Raw genomic sequence first — 18,656 nt, forward strand, 5'->3', positions numbered from 1 at the left:
AAAAAAAAAAAAAAACTTCATGAATATATTTAATTTTCTTACACTACCTACTTATTTTGAATGTTGGCAGGTGCTTATAAGAAAACTGTTTGTTCCTATAGGAGGTTGATTGTAATTAGTATTAAACAGTAGTCAAATTGAGTTTAAACAAGCAAGAGTAGAGCATTCAAGCGGGAAATAAATAAATAATTAGGGGTTTTAAAAGAAAGTGTATAGTTTCAACATAGGTTAAGTGTACATAACTTTTGTACAAAATATTTATTTATTTAAATTTAATGCACGAAGAATAAAATGTCAATTTATAGTTAATCTGTGTATTATTCAGTAATATAATAACCCTATTAATAAGATCTACATTTGATAGACTTATTATCATACTTTAGACACAAATATATTACATTGAGAGATGTCAAGATATCGTTGCAATCCTGGGTGGCGGTAATGATGTCTTGGCGACCGCAGGCGAATAATAAGACATTGCTGAGGTCACTATCATGACAACTTTATGATCCAGGCTATTTTTCGCTATTTTTCACCACACTTTACCCTATTACCACTATTCACCACTATAATAATGCACACTGATAGTCAACTCAACTACAACTTTAAGGTTATGTGAAGAAATAATTTGAGGAATCAGCTAAAATAAAAATAAATTGTTGCTAGGCAACGGTGACAATAACACAATTCTATTGCAACGCTATGGGTTTTATCTGTGTATTTAAAATGCATTCATGTTTTAAGTAAGTAAGCCGACAGCTGATTTTGCGGCCCCGGCCTGTAAAAACCTGCTCGGTCCCCAAATTACGATGACAGCTGGCATGGCCAGCAAAATGTAACTTTCAGCCACCAATTAACGTATGTAATACAGCCAAAAACATCATAGTGTGGTGAAAACACTTTAATACGAGTTTGTTTGGTCCAACAGTATAAACTATTGCGTCCCTCAATTTGAAGGCATTCAAATATCGGCCGTCATGTACAATAATAATATTAATACAATTTTTGCTTTAAACATGCCGACTTTCTATGTTTTAAATGTTAAAGACACCATGTTTTGTAGTATTCAAACCACTAAAGCGTACATAAGCAGACTTAAAACTCAATAGTGTATCATACGGTTGGAAATCTCATAATAACAGTTTTTATCACATTTGGCAACCTTCTAATATACAGAGTGTATAGAAATTCAGTGGACCAATGTGTTTTAAATGTTTATCATAAACATTAATTTTTAATGTTGTATCTATTTACAATGGAGTGTTTACTATTGATCCTCCATCGTTGTCTATAATTCTTAAACAAAAGTTTAAAATAAAACATGAAAATTACATTAATTAGCCTACTCATATTTTCTGGGCGTCCACAATTTCCTGGTAAAAATTTGGTCTTACAGAATTATATATAAGGATCTTATTTTCTTATGTTAAAATTGATGTTCTTCTGTATAATGTCATGTTTAGCAATATAACGTTCCATTACGAATAATTGTATAATCTTAATATTACAGTAACTCTTTTAATGATTTCTTATTGCATTATGTTATATCTATTGTACTGGTTGGTGTCTGCCTTTTTGACTACTTTTGACTAGATGATATCTTTGGTATTCTTGGGACTATTTCTTCTTCAAACTTATCACTTATGGTTGTTCCTTCGATGTTTTTTATAGTCAGTCTGGTTCCGTTGCACAGCTTGGGTGGACCTAAGTTTCACATTAGTATTATTGGCATTCCTTCTTTTAGTGACAGTATGTGGTCGGTTTATGACAAATTGCGAGGCATTTGTATATCTGAGATAGCACGCACAATTATTTTTCACGATTTATGTTACATTGTGTGTCTATAGAACAAAGAATAGCAATATTAAAGAATTACCATCCCTTTCATTGATTATAATACTGTGATTATAAACATACCAAACTTAACACTAACTTGGCTTTTGGAGTCAATAGGTTAACATACATACATAAATAAATACATACCTCCTCTATCAATCTATATAAATAAAATTAGAGTTTTGTCTGTACATTGCTCAGAATTATATATTTTTAGGTTATTTTTATGTTTTATACATTAAAGAAGCAGGAACGAGTCTTATGTCTATTTCTGTCTGTCTGTCTGTCTATCTGTCTTTCTGTCTTTCTGTCTGTCTGTAACACTCAAGATGGCATTTTACGCAATCTTCTTCAGGAAAACGACGGTACTTATCAAGATACAAGTAATTTTAATGTATTCACTGGATTGGCGAGAATGTCTTTAACCATTAAAATATGGCCTCACTACTTTGTAAATAAAATTACGGACGTTCATAAATGCAGTTTTGTGTGATTTTTGTCAAGTTTTCGTCCAATTTTTATCACATAATCATCTATGACATAACAAACAGCTGTTCAGATCAAGATTATTTTTTCTAGCTGTCACTGATATGTTTACAAATGTTGTTTACAAATACCGCAACCATTTTCGATCACATTTTGAAAGCTAATCCCAACCAAGTGAGATTAAAAAATAAAAACGTTTTTCTTACATAACAGATTTAATTAATCGCAAGTGCAATTATATAGTGTAATAATAGAGGAACCGTAAATGAAATTAAATAACTAGGCATCATCCAGGTCAGGAACGAGAGATTCTTTGTGTTTAAAATTGTTCTTGAGTTTTGATAACCAGAAAGAAGACCTTGAATCAGTGTTGTATATGGCTCTGGAAAACTTAAATTTAATAATGATTGTCGCCAATAGCTTAGAAACAAGGTTTCCACTCATTGACGGCGCTTCAATGGTGGTTCTGTAAAGTGTAAAGTAAAAAAATCACAACTGCAGTGGGTGATTGTACAGAGGTTTACGGATCATGCTAAACTCGCTTTTCCAATGTGTCACTTTCTGTTCCTACCATTGACTATACCTATATAGTCAATAGTTCCTACTCATCGTGTGATGCAATCACTGGACCATACAGCCAATAGGCCCATAGCCCATCTCTTGGGTACGTACGCATACCCAATTATTCATAATAACCTTTTCGACGACGATCCTTGATACCGGTACTCTTCCCTAGAATACACGGCCTACCTACTTAAGAAATGAAATTACAAACGTCCAAAAACCCATCGTTGTGTGATTTTTGTCACATTTCCTTCTAATGTTAATAGATAGCCTATACCAATCATTGTTTAGAGAATATTTAATCTATTAAATAACAAACAGTTGTTTTTATAAGGTTGTTTTTTTTTTAAACTGACACCGATAAGTTTACATTAAAAGTTGTTTACAAATAAAGCAATTAATGAGAAATAATTTTGATTGCCATAGGGGTGCCCACAGGGAGGTTTGATGTCGCAAAATGTTACATCAGAAATTAGTTTGGGGGGGATTCAAGCCAGCGGTTGGTTAAAAGCACATAAAAGATTAATCAGATAATTTTTACGATCTCCTTAATTTATTACTGGGGTAATTATGCAATCAAAATCCCGTTTGACATTTTATCTTGATTAATAAATCATTTTATAATTGCTATAAAATATATAGATACTTTTATGTGGATTTCCACTTTCTGACTCGTATCATGTTTGACAGTGAGAACAACTCCATGCCAACTGCTGTCAAAGGATTATGGTTGGTTTATTAAATATTGTATCTGCAATTTGAGTTTGTTTTTACCTTTCATTATGAACTCATTCTCAAATAGTCTCATTGCCTTGAGGACCTATTGATGGGTTTTTAGGTTTGTTTATTATAATATATTCTTGATTCATAAAAAAACCAGTATTATGATAATGATAATCATTTTGCTATTTTTACTACATGAACAACAACATGAAAGCTTGTGATAATATATTGGCTCTCCCAAATAATTATGCCTGGGTCATTTATTTATTGGAAGAAATTGACATACAGTACTGTGACAATTTAATAAAGGTTTTTGATAGGCTATGTGTTTACGTTAACTTCAAGAACTGAAACACATGATTCTGGATTAATTAAATTGTATTTGTTATTGTCTTTTCTTGAATCTAGAAAGAGCTTCAAACAAATTTTACTAGTCTTAGAATAGATATATAATTATTTTTTTACGCCACACTACACTATTTTGACGAACTTCCCATGCAAGGATTTAGTCCAGAAAACAGCTGTTTGTCCTTAATCGGGGTTTCATTCAGTACTACTGTACTGTAATGAGTTTTGCCGAAAACCAATCAGCTAATTATACTGTATTTGGGTGGCAATGAGTGGTTATAACAAAAACATAACCTCGACTAGTGATTTTTTTTAGTCCTTTAGTTGGTGGTAATATAGGGATTTGAACGGATTTAGTAGTATGGCGTAAACTATCGTACGTCACTCGTCCAAAATGTGTTGGCCGGACTCGTATAAAAAAAAACCACTACTCTACTTCGTCTCGCACGGGATTCAGGACTAGTAACGTAATATACTATTTTACCACACTATGATGTTTTTAACTGTTTGACTTATAGGTACATTAATTGGTGGCTGAAAGCTACGTTTTGCAGGTCATGCCAGCTGTCATCGTCATTCGGGGATCGAGCAGGTTTTTACATCCCTAGGGCCGCAAAATCAGCTGCCCGCTTTAAATACACAATCAGTACTGTATCCATAGCATTGCAATAGAGTTGTTTTATTGTCACCGCTGCCTAGCAACTATTTATTATTATTTTTGCTGATTCCTCAAATTATTTATCCACATGACCTTAAAGTTGTAGTTGTGTTGACTATATCAGTGTGCAGTGCATTATCATTGAGGTGAATTAGTGGTAATAGGGTATAGTGTGGGGTGGTGAATAATAGCGTTCGTACCACGGACTGAAATGGTTTTGCAGTTCTCGATCGTTTTAAGTCCTCGACCTCGTATCGAACTTAAAAACTACCTCGAACCAGCAAAACCTCATTTTGGCCCTAGGCACGAAATATACTATTAAGTTTAGGCCTAGTAATGTTTTTGAGACTGAATATTTTACACTTATTAAAAAGGACCAAACTCAGAAGTGGATTAAAGGGCAATTTAGAAAATATCTCAAACTTGTTGACATAACTTTAAGTACTTTCTCCCCTACAATTTAATATGGTAAAAGAATTGTTTATTTAAAAACCCTGATCCCAAAAAAGTGGTTTTCGAAGTGATGTGTGTGTCTGTCTGTATGTGTGTATGTGTGTATGTATGGTACAGAGCTATAGACCACGCCTGTGGTCCGAGTCCGATTTTGATGAAATTTGGTATTTTAGGTACCAATCCATGGTCTTTCCAGAAGTTTTTTTTCATTTTGGATTTTTAATAGTGATATTCCATAAAACCCTATAAAATAATGGATGAATACAGTTTTCTCAGAATTGGATTTTGATTAAAAATTAACATGTTATACTCTTTGACTATGACAAAAATTGTATAAACCCTCTATGCCGTAAAAATTATGGTTCAAAAGTTATTGCAACTTTTGTGATTTCCCTTTTAAAACCTATTAACTCATGGAAAATCGGATTAAAAAAACTACATGGCCAATTTTGATTCAAATTGTGTGCATGTTAAAAATCCAACTCATTTAAATTAAAACTAAACTAACAAATAGTTTGCTACTAGAGTTTTAAAGGAAAATTGTCCATTTAAATTGGGTTTAAAGTTTGATTCAAACGGGGTAGCGGATTTTTATCCCCCTGGAATTTTACCACCTGGGCAAACGTGACGTCACAAACCAGGGGGTAAAATTCCGGCCGCGAACTTTTGAGTTTCGCGACATCAGCTCGATGGATTAAACGCGGAATTAAACATATATTTTCACAGTTGTGAATTTAATCAGAACACATCAAATTATAAAAACCTAAAGTGTACGGCCCGGATTTTTACCCCCGGAATTTTACCCCCGGAATTTTACCCCCGGATTTTTACCCCCAGATTTTTACCCCCGGAATTTTACCCCCCCGGATTTTTACCCCCGGATTTTTACCCCCTGGCCAGACATGTAAATTAGTGAGAATTATTAATTATCTTCATTCTCTTTTAATTTAGTAGTAAACATTTTATTATTAAGTAGCTATCTTAATTTATTTGTAACATCAAATAATCGAACAGGTTTTTTATTTTTATTTTGAGATTCGAGTATCAGGATTCGATCTTTGAAGCCAACTGTTGATTGATATGACGTATAAACAAACATCAGAATGGTAATTAATTCGAAGATTTCTTTAACGATTTATTATACAACCGTGGTAAAACAATGTTTTTTATTTGTACTGTAACAATAACAAAATATGCCTTATTGTTTCTTTACGAATAAATGTTCACCCAATTATCATTTAAATGAGCTACTCAGTTAATTTTACATACTTATTAACCAACAGTTGGCGCCAAACGCAAATCCCGAACATCAAAATTAAACAGTGAATTCTTTTGACTTAGTTGAGATTACAAAATAAATAAATAAAGATAGGCTACTTAATAATAAAATGTTTACAACTAATTAAAAACAGAAATAAGAAAATCAATCATTCAATTTCTAAAATTGGCCAGGGGGTAAAATTCCGGGGGGTAAAATTCCGGGGGATAAAAATCCGGGGGTCGAATTCCGGGGGTCAAAATCCGGGGGTCAAAATCCGGCCCGTACATCTTCAGTTGTCTAAACGCTAGTTATATGGACAAGGGGGTAAAATTCCGGTTTTTATCGCTAATCTAATTAATCACGCTCTGGCTATTTTCATTAGACTTCCAAATCCGCGGGGGTAAAATTCCGGCCGCGAACAAACTTTTGGCCACTCGGCTTACTACGTCATAGTGATGTCAGCTTTGCCCAGGGGGTAAAATTCCAGGGGGATAAAATTCCGGCGACCCATTCAAACGCTTAAATTCCCATTAATTTAAAGAAGTGTCGGGGGCACCCCTTCCCTCCCCGCATTATAAACATAACAATGGGTTAGCTGCCAGACCTTCCGGCATGGGTTAAACAACGAATTTGGGGGGGGGGATTCTGCGACGTGAGCTTTGGGGGGGATGGGCACCCCTGGTGATGTACAATTGCTAAACAAATATTACTTAATGATGATTGAATTATTTATATCAAATTAAATAAAAACACAGTCACACTATATACAGTGTGTACATTAAGTCTTGAAACACATCTGTATTTTTTTAACCGAAATAGATAGCAATATTCTGTTTGTGGGGTTGATTGTTAACAAAGGTTCCGTAATTTTTTAGATCAAAAATATTTTTTAACCCCCTTACAGGATAAGGGGTAGGGAGTGACTTATTTTTTTCAAATAGCAACCCCTCATTTTGAAGGATTTGTCAAAAGAAACACAATGACGCAAACCCGAGGTGGATATCTTACCCCTAGGCAAAATGGCAGGTAGTCCAAAATTTGATTTACTGTATGTGAAAAAGCACCAATTTCACAAATATGGAAACAAATCTGTATTTTTAAAACCGAAAAAGATAGATATATTTTGTTTGTGGAATTGATTGTTAACATAGGTTCCGCAATTTTTTACATCAACAATATTTTTTTACCCCTTTAACAGGGTAGGGCATGGGGGTGACTTATTATTTTTAAATAACAACCCCTATTGAGCGAGCCCTCATTTTGAAGGGTTTGTCAAAAGAAAAACAATGATGCAAACCCGAGGTAGATATTTCATCCCTAGCCTAAATGGTGGGTATTCCAAAATTTGATTTATGTGAAAAAACACCCATTTTTGAATACCCGCCATTTTGGCTAGGAGTGAGATATTCACCTCGGATTTGCGTCATTGTGTTTCTTTTGACAAACCCTTCAAAATGAGGGGTCACTCAATAGGGGTTCGTTCGGTTGCTATTTGAAAAAAATAAGTCACCCCCTACCACCTACCCTGTTAGGGGGTTAAAAAATATTTTTGATGTACAAAAGTGCGGAATCTTTGTTCACAATTATTGCCACAAACAGAATATTTTTATCTACTTGGGTTTTAAAAATACAGATTTTTTAAAGACTTAATTTACACACTGTATATTAAATATAAAACCACAAACCATTAAATTTCTTTAAGGAACCACAGATCAAAAAATGAGAAAAAATCTATTTCTTACAAGGTAAATTTACAAATATTTAAAACAATTTAAAAAGTGACTAAAACGATGCTACAGTTGTTCACATATTGAGTAACGGTATGTACAAAAGTAAAGTTGATGTTGATTTTATACAAAAGTGGAATTCAATATAATTATAATATACTGTACTTACTTACTATTTATAATTTCAACACCACAAGCACAGCTTGAATTGCAGTACACAATTGGTATTCTTTTACGAGAAGTTGATAGTATCAGCAAACAAAACTCAATGTCAGTGTGTATATGTTCAGGTCGTGCAAGCAAGTCCTGTTGCCTTCTTGATAATTCCAAGTCTTTGAATATTTCTACTTAGATAGTTGAGGAATAACTCAACTAGAAGTTTCCATGTAGTCTTCAATATGTAGGTAAACTCTTCAAATTGTTACAAAGTAAATTACATTTCTGTAATTTTTTTACAAATCTTCTAATTAATTGTTATAACTTAACAGGTTATAAAACATAAATATAAAAATATTTTCTTCATAAAATACAGACCTAGTTTACCATGTTTCATGAATTCACGAAGTATTTATTCAAGTTAGTAACTGTAATATTGTTCATTTCCAGGTATGTAGGGTTTCCCTTATTTTTGGTGTTTGCATTCCTCATAGAAAACTGCAGTCAAGTAAAGTGGCACTTAGGTAAGTTTTTTGTGGTTTTATTCATAGAAGTAAATCATGATTGATTCATTGAAAATTACCCAACCAGGGAGCAAGGCATAAACCCAAAAGGCAGTGTTGAGAAATATTGAGAAATTTACATTTCAGGTACACTTTAGTAACAAGTGTGCCTTTTTAAACAATGGTAAATAAGAAATTAATGAGACGGCAGGCTTAAAAATACAACCTCTCCCAATGATATTAAAGGAAACAAAATTATACTTCTAAAATCTTGAAGAGTGATAAATGGGATGCGGTTCATGATTTCAAGGTACGTATAATAGTTCCAAGTGCATTTATTTTGGGTCAACTACACCATTGGCATATTTTATGTTTTTGTAAGGGAATGGTTAAAAACTTCTTTTGGCAAATTTCCCATACAGGGAATAAGCTATTTCCGTAGATTTCATTGGAAGACTTAGACCCGGGACCAATTTACTTTTTGTTTTGGGTTTCCCAGAGGGCAAAAATACCATCCGTTTAGATTCATATATAAATATATGTGTGCGTTAGTATGATAACTTGAGTAAAATTCATCTGATTTTCATGAAATAACCAGTTCATGAACCAGCATGATCGGAGTATGGAAATGGGATTTGTGAAGGGAAATTGGTTTTTCCCATTTTTGACTCCCTATACATCAACTTTTGCATTTTCTTTTCCAAGTACCTCGTATAGCTTGGTAATAATAATAATTTAGTGTATTGAAGCTATGTTGTACGCCTAATAGTAATGGAAAAATCCCAAAATACTGTAAATTTAAAATTAATATGTTTATGGAGAAAAATAACCTGTTGTAGTTTGCTTGTTTAGGGATATGTATGTTGATAAAATTCGGCAAATTGGTTTATTTCATATTTAGCCATCAACATTTGATAAAAAAAAAAAAACACTTTTATTACCTTCCCTGTAATAGCAAGAGCGCATGAAAACCAATGTTATTTAGATAGAAAAAATTTTTACAATTTTAAGGGAATATTTTAAGGAAAACATCTAACCTCGCAAATGGAAATTCGCTTAGTCTGCAGGTTGGGGTATTTTATTATAATAATAGCCCTACTGTTTGGAGTAAACTGTTCATTCATTAATCTTTGTTGGTGTTTCACTAGCTTGAAGTTCTGATTACATTTTGTTGGAGTTAAAAGTACATTAGAACTATAGTTTGACTAACCGTACATATACTTTGACACAGACTGTGATGACATGACATGGCAATAGCAGCGAACAATAGTGTCATTGACATATTTGCTGGTCAGTGACTAAAGCACACTAATTACTTTTCCAATCGTGCGCTAACCCCTTCTCTAAAAATAGATCATCCTTCCCACCCCTACACCGTCCTAGACACCCCAACCCTCTTTCTAAAATAAACTTCTGTTTTAATACTCCCTATGTTAAGAGGTCCATACTCCCTATAGTTGACATTTCCATAGTTCAACTCCCCTTTTGTCCTCAAAGTGTTACAATCACTATCAACATTTTATTCTTCTTGGACTTAATGGCTTGGAATTAAGGGATCATCCCTATCGATGTCTTACAGAGCCGCAGCCAAATGACTTAGACAGAGGAATCTATGACGAGCCGAGACCTGATGACGGACACATCTGTCTGAGGGAGTGTACAAGAGGGGAGAAATCCAGGATTTGTTACTTCAAGTTTCATCTGGAGGATAATCCTGTGCTTGGGAGGTTGTATTTTCCTATAAAAACTATCTGACTAAGTAGGCAGGTTAAACTTGAACACCAACCGGCTCTGTGTGTCAGAACAAGTTGTTTAGGCCTACTCCTTTAATCTATGGTTGTATTAGCTACAGTAAAAAAATATATCACAATATTCCTCTACTTAGTCACAGGTCTCTGTTAGCACTGCCTCTAAAATGTGACGAGTCAGAAGATATGCTTAAAAAATCAGATAGGATAGTTAAGTAGAGGTACCTAAACTTCTTGAAGATCTTACAAGCACCAATAAGGGTAGAACAACAGGTGGTTTTGACGTATCCGCATGTAATTTCTTGGTACTCAATAATCTGCAGAGATGGTCAAATAACATGGAAGGTTAGATGAGATAACCAAGACTCTATGTCAGTAGGCCTAACTATCTAATTGCCTGTACATTACTTAGAAAAATGTTTCTAATGTCCTATCCTAATATTTAAGTTTTTCTTATGATACCTTATCTCTATTTTTCAAATGTTTGGTGGACTCACACACTCAATAAGGATAAGCAAAAAGTTGCAAAATGCAGTTGAAAGTTGTGTGTTTGAAGTTGAAGGTGCAAGAAGTAAAGGTTATTATATTTGAGGTGCAACTCGACAGCGAGTTCACTCATATCCCTTCAAATTTTACCCAACCCATCCATCATTTACTTTAGGTAGGCCTTTCTCAGCCAGCTCTGCCACAGACAAGCAAACTTCTCATTAGTTGCAGTTGCAGACCTGACATCTACAGTGCTGTATTTGACTGACCACTTAGCCCAGTCAACAGCACTTAAAGCACTGGTCAACCAAAAACGCAAGCTTAGTACAGTAGTTATAATTATGACTCTCTGGTTTCAGAACATGTCAGATGTTAAACTGTACTTGCATACTTGAGTGAATGATTGGTTGTATTAGTCTTGCATTCTATAGAACATAAAGAGTTAATGAGAGGTTCTTTGTGTAACTAGCGGGCGAAGTGGCACTTTGCTGCACATGAGAGAAATGTTTACGCACGAGTGTGGAATGTTTCTTGAGTGCAGCAAAGGCAGTTTGCACTCGTGTTACACGTTATATTTTTCCTACAGTTACTATAAATCATATAAATAATTAGTCTTTCAAAACACTGTACAACACGTTTTTAGATTAGGTTAAATCCAAACATTTAACAAAATGGGAAATGCTGCACCAGCTGATCGTAGTCGTAATATCTTCAAGTCTTACCACCTTATCATCAAGCCTACACAGATTACGTTCATAATAAAAGTACGCTGTTTTGTGTTGTTTGGTTGGAGTACTGATGTGCACTAAAGTAAAAACTGTGCTCCAAAGTAAGGCTTTCTGTACTATAATCTGTGCAAGGAAGCCCACTTTGTCAGGTGACTGTAGGAAAATGTTTTTTTCCAGTGCATGCAAGAATTGCCCTGAGAACAAAACTGACTGTTTGAATCCAGAATGTATAACAGCTGATTCTTACTTACAAAACATCCTTACTGTCAATAGAAGACTGCCAGGACCTTCGATACAGGTAACGATAGATTCATTTAGGTACATTAATTTGACAGAATATATTTTTAATGAAAATCCCCTTAACAATCTTTGCTCTTATTTCTATTGCTGTCTAATTTATACTATATTATAAAATTGAGGTGGTCTTTGTCTGTATGTCTAGGCAGCTGTCACGACTAAAATACTAAATCGATAAAGCTAAAATAAGCACAAAGATGGTACATATACCTACGAACGTCATAGGCCTATTCACTTACCTGAGTTCTTCTCGTGCTACGCCCCTTGGATGTCCAAAGTTTTAGGCTGAGGTTTTCAAAAAGTAAATATTAATTGGTCTCCATGGAAGCGTGAGAAAATTCAGCATTGACATTTAATCTAAACAAGCAGAACTGCTGACATATGACTATAAAGTCATATGGTTGTTAAATATTATTATATGGTTTTTGTAAATAAACTCACTTGTAAACAAACTAACTTGTAGTTCATTAAATGGAATTCTTTATCTAAAGATTTAGTTTTATTTTAAAACAAGAAAAATGGTGCCGAAACAAAGAACCAGAAATAAGAATAAAGAAAGACAATGTTTTCCATTCAGAGAGGTTGATACAGACAACATTGATTATAATAACTAGGGTTGCTTTCAGAGAGGTGAAAGCCAGTTGAGCGGAACAAACGTAATTTGATATTTGTATAAGTAACTAAATGTAAAAAAGTCAATAGATGTACTAATGCTTGTTTTATTGATTAAAATTATAATAACTCAAATTTGTTTTTACTACATCTTGTTATTCAGATACCTCTTCCAGAAGTGCATTATGGTAGTTTTGACCAGGAAAATATTACAGTAGTTGGAATCTGATATTAACATCCAAAAAGTAAAGTATAAAAATGAGAAAGGTAATTTAACATTCAAATGCAACTGTAGCCTACAACAAAAAAACATTGGGCTACATTTTTCACCCTTACACTCGGTTAAAGTATTTAAGTATAAAAAAACAGTAACTATAAAAAAACGAGTATTAAAGTATAACAACAGGGGCCCATTTCATAATAAAGTACAAACTAATATTATTAGTACCTACATCAGCTGATCGCCCAATGCAAATCTTATGGAAATTACAAGTTACAAGTTGTAACTTGTAACTTGTAGTTTATTATGAAATGGGCCCCAGGAGGGGAAATTTGACATTTAAATTCAACCGTGAACCGTGCAACATAAAATGGCTGAAATGTTGGCCTAAACATAAGTAATAAGTAAACATCGCATTCAGCCGATTTAAGTGAAAACAGAATAATATAATAAGTAGGGAAGACATGCCTTAAATATACAATGTAGATAATATAATTAGAAATTAGTAGCCTACTTCTGGACAGGCCTAGACAATTATCCATACCGTGGTTAAAAGTGTACTTCTATAAGCCCAGGTTTACTTATCAACGGTTGTAACTGGACGTATGTATAGTCCGTGGCTTGGCAATCAAATAACAGTATTTGTATAGGATGGGCTACTGTTATCAACATTTGAAATAACTGAATTGTTACCAAATTACTGTTTCACAAAATGCAGATTCCATTTTCAGCCGAGCCATTAAAATGAGGATTTGCCGAACAATTATTAATATTACAGAATAGTATATAATGATATACAACTTTTCACATTCCATAATTATATGTTAGTTTTGCTATGGTCAAAAGGTACAAATCCAAATGTTCTCTTTTCTTTTGGTCAGTATGTAATAATTTGCTAGAATCATTGACTTTATATAAAGTCAAAGCTAGAATACTGTAGATGGTTTGTTAAGTTAAGACCATATGCAAGCATTTTTGAAATCGTTTCCCCGTTTAACCTTAACCAACTATTCCATTCCAAAAGTTAAAAAATTATATGGTGCAACACAAATAAACAACCCGATCGCCTACCTATAACCTACACTATACCTTCCTAATCTAACCTTACTTCAAAACACTTAATGTAGTCACGAATACTCATAAACCCCGACCTACCTCCCCACATGCCTAAATCAGTGTTCAATCTGCGTTTTATCAATAAGTGTAATAACTTACTGTACCGTCGATGTAATTAAACATAATATAACCTATGAGGTATTATCGGATTAAATACCGATTTCGATGCGGTTCGATATATCGCTTATTAAATCCTGATTTCTAACATTGGCTGTTTCTAATCAGCTGGCAACACAAATAGGTTCCCAAGAAAGTAGTCACCGGTCCGTATCCCTCCGCTCCTTGTTTATGCTCCGCGCATTGAGAAAGTAGTTCAGTATATTTTCTCGATTTTCAGTGAATTCCGGGCCTTAAAAAAATGTTTTAACGGCATTTTCTTGTTTATTAAAATCATAGGAATGGTTTAAAATCGTTTAAAAGAAAAGTATAGAAAGTTCAGAAATACCTTATGATTCTCTTGTTTACATTTTTCTTGTAAACAAAAAAACTGTCATAGCTACTTTAGTCCCATAAGCCCAATGTTAAAAATTTTAAATTTTAAGTTCGTTTTAAATTGCATTAGCATTATCTAATTGAAATTTGTTTCTTTACAAACCATCTCATTATTAGTCTAAGTAGTCTTGTTAAGTTTGGCTGAAATGTGTTCAGCCGTTATTGAGTGATGGTGTTATATTGTTTGCATTGAAGTTGATCCCAAAGAGCTTCGCTCGCTTCGCTCGCTCCGCTCAATGATGAGATGAATAATCAAGATTTACCAATGAACATAAAACCACCGAAGTCACTGTTAGTTACCTATGAAATAATTACCTATAATTATCTATAAAAGGCATAGTTCTCGATCCAACAGTTTGATTTGAAATAAACCTAAATCCACCTAATGAAGTAAATGAAGAAAAGAAAAAAATTATGAATCTACCTTTGAATATTTCAAGCAAAATTTTAAAATTTTGAAAATTGAGGTGATTGGATTGTTTATTGGTTCTAGAGGAACATTATCAAAATTTTTGTGAACTTTTGGAAACAATATGATGTGGACAGATCCTTTTTGAAAATTATTATTCATGAAACATTAAGAGGTTCATTGACCATAATGAGAAATCATCTATATGGCAAATATCAAAATTAATCAGTCTTATAGCTGTATAATCCTTCAATATTTTAAGTATAAATTTTTTTTCTGTGTCATTGGCAACCTTATTTTTTAAGGCAGATGTATTTATTTTTATAAATAAACTAGCTGTACCCGCGGGCTTTGCCCCGTTTAACTTCATAAGTGAGCTCGTTCGCATGGCTCAATCACGTCCTGGTTGAAGTTCGTTCGCTACGCTCACTCACCTTTAGGTTGGAGGTTGTTTGCTCCGCTCACTTGCCTTCAGGTTAGCTCGTTCGCTACGCTAACTCACTTCCAGGTTGAAGTTCGTTCGCTACGCTCACTCACCTTTTGGTTGCAAATTAGCTGTTGTCATAAATGTAAAAAAAATAATAGTGCTGCACCCTGTTGGTAATCCTTGTAACTTTAATGCTATTGAACATCATAGAACAGAACCAACTTGTTTAATTGAAACAGCTGTTAAGATTCATTAACTCCTTTTAAATATGAAAAATCATAAGGTGAACATGGGAAACTCCAGAGCCACTGGGGCGGAGCCCGAAGACCCGATCAGAATAAAAACTACTTAGTTTTCCTATTTAATTCCCAAAGAATCAGTGTACCGAATTTCAGCCTCCTAGGTAAATGGGAAGTGGGAGAATTAGTGCAGTGATGAGTGAGTGAGTCAGTCAGTCAGTCAGTCAGTGAGTCAGTGAGGGCTTTGCCTTTTATATATATAGATTCTTTTCTCTCAAAGAAGTGGAATTTATGGCAGAAACAATTTCAGTGGTATACTACTGCTGTCAATTTGAAGAAGAGGACATTAGAGAAACAGATAGCTTCTTTTATGACAGTACTTGGAAGAAGATGGAATTGAACTCTTTGAGTCTTTTGATATTGATGAAATATCTACTAGCTTGGATGATATAATTGCAAAATTTGATTCATATTTTGAAAAGAAATCAAATGTCATATATGAACGGTTTGTCTTGAACAATCTAAATCAGGGTAAAGGAGAAACTTTTAATTATTTCTTAACTAAAGCGTCTTACCAAGCAAATAAATGCTCGTACAGAACAATGAAGGATAGCTTATTACGAGACAGGCTGGTTTTCGGAATCAATCATGACAACACTCGCCAAAAACTGTTTCATGAAAAAAATTTGACGCTTGAAAAGACAATAAACATCTGTAAGACTTCTGAAGAAGTAGAATTTCAGCTATCTACAATGTCTGAAAAGAAATGCTGCAACGTTTATGCAGTTTAAGGAAAAGAAACTTTAGGTGAGAAGCAAGAGGAAAAAACATTAAGCAAAAAAACAAGAGGATAATACCTTCACTTGTAGTCGCTGCGGATATTGCCATGGCCCTCAAGCTTGTCCTGCTTACCAAAAGAAGTGCTCTAACTGTGGTATCCATGGCCACTTCTCTAAGGTATGCCGCTCGGGGAGCGAGCTGGCGTAGTGGTTAGAGCGCGGGACTTCAGTCCCTGAGGTCCCGGGTTCGATCCCCGCCAAGTCACCAATGGCATTAAATAGTAGTTTCGAAATTAATGGTTTTAAGATTAAACATTTGATTTCATACACAAATAAGAAGCTACCGGTGCTTGGTGAATGTACTGCAACTGTAGAAACAATTAACAAACAACGACAAAAAGTCAACTTCATTGTAGTCGATGGAAATTATCCAGCGATTTTAGGTCGAGATTCATGTCACTTAAAATCTATCCAGCTAGGCGAATTCCTTTTGCATTAAGAGAACAAGTAAAGCGTGAGCTTGATTACATGGTAGAGTTAGGTGTTATTAAGCCTGTAACTGAACCTACTCCTGTAGTATCCCCCATGGTTGTTGTACACCAAAAAGACAAAGTCCGAATCTGCTTAGATCCAACCGATTTGAACAAAAATATTAAACGTCGCCATCACCCACTTCAAACTTTAGAAGAAATAGCATTCAGGTTAAATGGCTAAAAATCTTTCACACTCCTAGATTGCAGAAAAGGATTTCGGCAAATTAAGGTTTCTGAGCGTACTTCTAAGTATTTAACTTTTTCCACGCCTTGGGGAAGGTACAGCTAGGCCTACTTAAGAATGCCATTTGGCAAAGCCTCTGCTCCCAAAATATTTCAAGAACACATGTGCTCCATTTTATCAGGCTTAGATGGAGTAGAAGTTTCAATGGATGACATTCTTGTTCATGGATCGACCATTGATATTCTGGAAAAAAAGGACTTCCAAAGTTTTCTCAGCTCTCAATATAGCAGGGCTTAAGCTCAACAAAGACAAATGTATTTTCAAAGCACAATAAATCAAATTCTTGGGACACATAGTTTCTGGAAATGGCCTCCTTCCAGATCCCACTAAGATTGAAGCTATAAAAAATCTAAAACAGCCCTCAAATGTAGCCGAGCTACAGCGATATCTTGGCATGGTAACTTACTTGGGTAAATTCATTAATAACTTTTTGAAGTTGACAGAGCCTTTGCTCAAACTACTGAACAAAGGAATAGCCTGGGTTTGGGATTTTGATCAAAAGACAGCATACAAAAAGCTAAATGAAGCTCTTGTGACACCTCCTTTGCTCCGTTACTTTGACCCAAAACTTCCCATAACATTATCAGTTGATGCAAGCTCACATTCTGTTGCATCAGTGCTCCTACAGGAAAATCGGCCAGTAGCATTCTTCCAAATCTCTAACTAAAACACAGCAAAGTTACAGCCGGTTAGAGAAAGAGGCTCTAGCAATTTCAATTGCATGTAAGAAGTTTCACGAATATGTATCACAAGGTCTGGTAGTTGAAACTGACCATAAGCCTCTTGAATCGATCTTTAAAAAACCTTTGCATGACACCCCTCCGAGAGTTAGGCGTATCATTATGGAGATAATACCCTACAATCCAAGAATTGTTTATAAGAAAGGAACAGAATTATATATTGCGGACACACTGAGTAGAGACTGCATAAATCAGGCTACTCCTGAAGAAGAACTTTCTTTAGCAGTAGACTTGGTAATATTCATGCCAAAAGAAAAACTTAAGGAGGCTCAACATCTTACAGAAAAAGAAGCTGAACTTTCCAAATTTAAGCACATCATTCTAAGTGGTTGGCCTGAAGAAAAATCTGAATTGCCAGAAGAGCTACACAAGTATTGGAATTATCGGGGGGAACTAGCTGTTCACGAAAATAAAATTTTTAAAGGGGAAAAAATATTGCTTCCCATGCATCTTCGTCCACTTACACTAAAACAGATCCACCTAGGACACAGATGAATACAAGACTCACTAAATTTTGCCCGAGAATACGTGTTCTGGCCTAACATGACAAACTAAATAAAAAATTATGGAATTCCTGAAACGTTATTATCAGATGGAGGTACTCAGTTCAATTCATTCGAGTTCAAAAATTTTGAAAAAGAAAGGCAATTCAATAAAAGGGTTTCAAGCCCTTTGTTTGCAATATCAAATGGATTAGCCGAACGGTATGTTCAAGAGGCAAAACTCATTCTAAAGAAATGTCTAGAAGAAAACATGGATGTTTATCTCGCCCAACTTCATGAAAAAAATATACCCTGGAAAAATCTTGGATCTCCAGCTCAAAGATTAATGGGACGCAGAACAAGGACACTGCTCCCTAGCACAGATAAAA

The 18,656-nt window shown here is 34.5% G+C and overlaps 1 protein-coding gene across 2 annotated transcripts in view; it reads left to right on the top strand.

Annotated features, from left to right (window-relative positions):
• The first annotated feature begins 8,383 nt into the window (after window positions 1–8,383).
• LOC129004903 (uncharacterized) overlaps window positions 8,384–18,656 on the top strand; it is a 187,405-nt gene continuing 177,132 nt past the window's right edge. For both annotated transcript variants that reach the window (XM_054433602.1, XM_054433612.1), the window contains exons 1-4: window positions 8,384–8,456; window positions 8,663–8,736; window positions 10,295–10,442; window positions 11,855–11,975. In XM_054433602.1, coding sequence (XP_054289577.1) covers window positions 8,455–8,456; window positions 8,663–8,736; window positions 10,295–10,442; window positions 11,855–11,975 — 345 coding nt within the window. In that variant the 5' untranslated portion in view covers window positions 8,384–8,454. The remainder of the gene's footprint in view (window positions 8,457–8,662; window positions 8,737–10,294; window positions 10,443–11,854; window positions 11,976–18,656) is intronic.

This window comes from Macrosteles quadrilineatus, unplaced genomic scaffold (genome assembly GCF_028750875.1).
Source record: "Macrosteles quadrilineatus isolate MER2022 unplaced genomic scaffold, UCM_ALF_1.0 Scaffold_1__1_contigs__length_201487025, whole genome shotgun sequence".
Lineage (NCBI taxonomy): Eukaryota > Metazoa > Arthropoda > Insecta > Hemiptera > Cicadellidae > Macrosteles > Macrosteles quadrilineatus.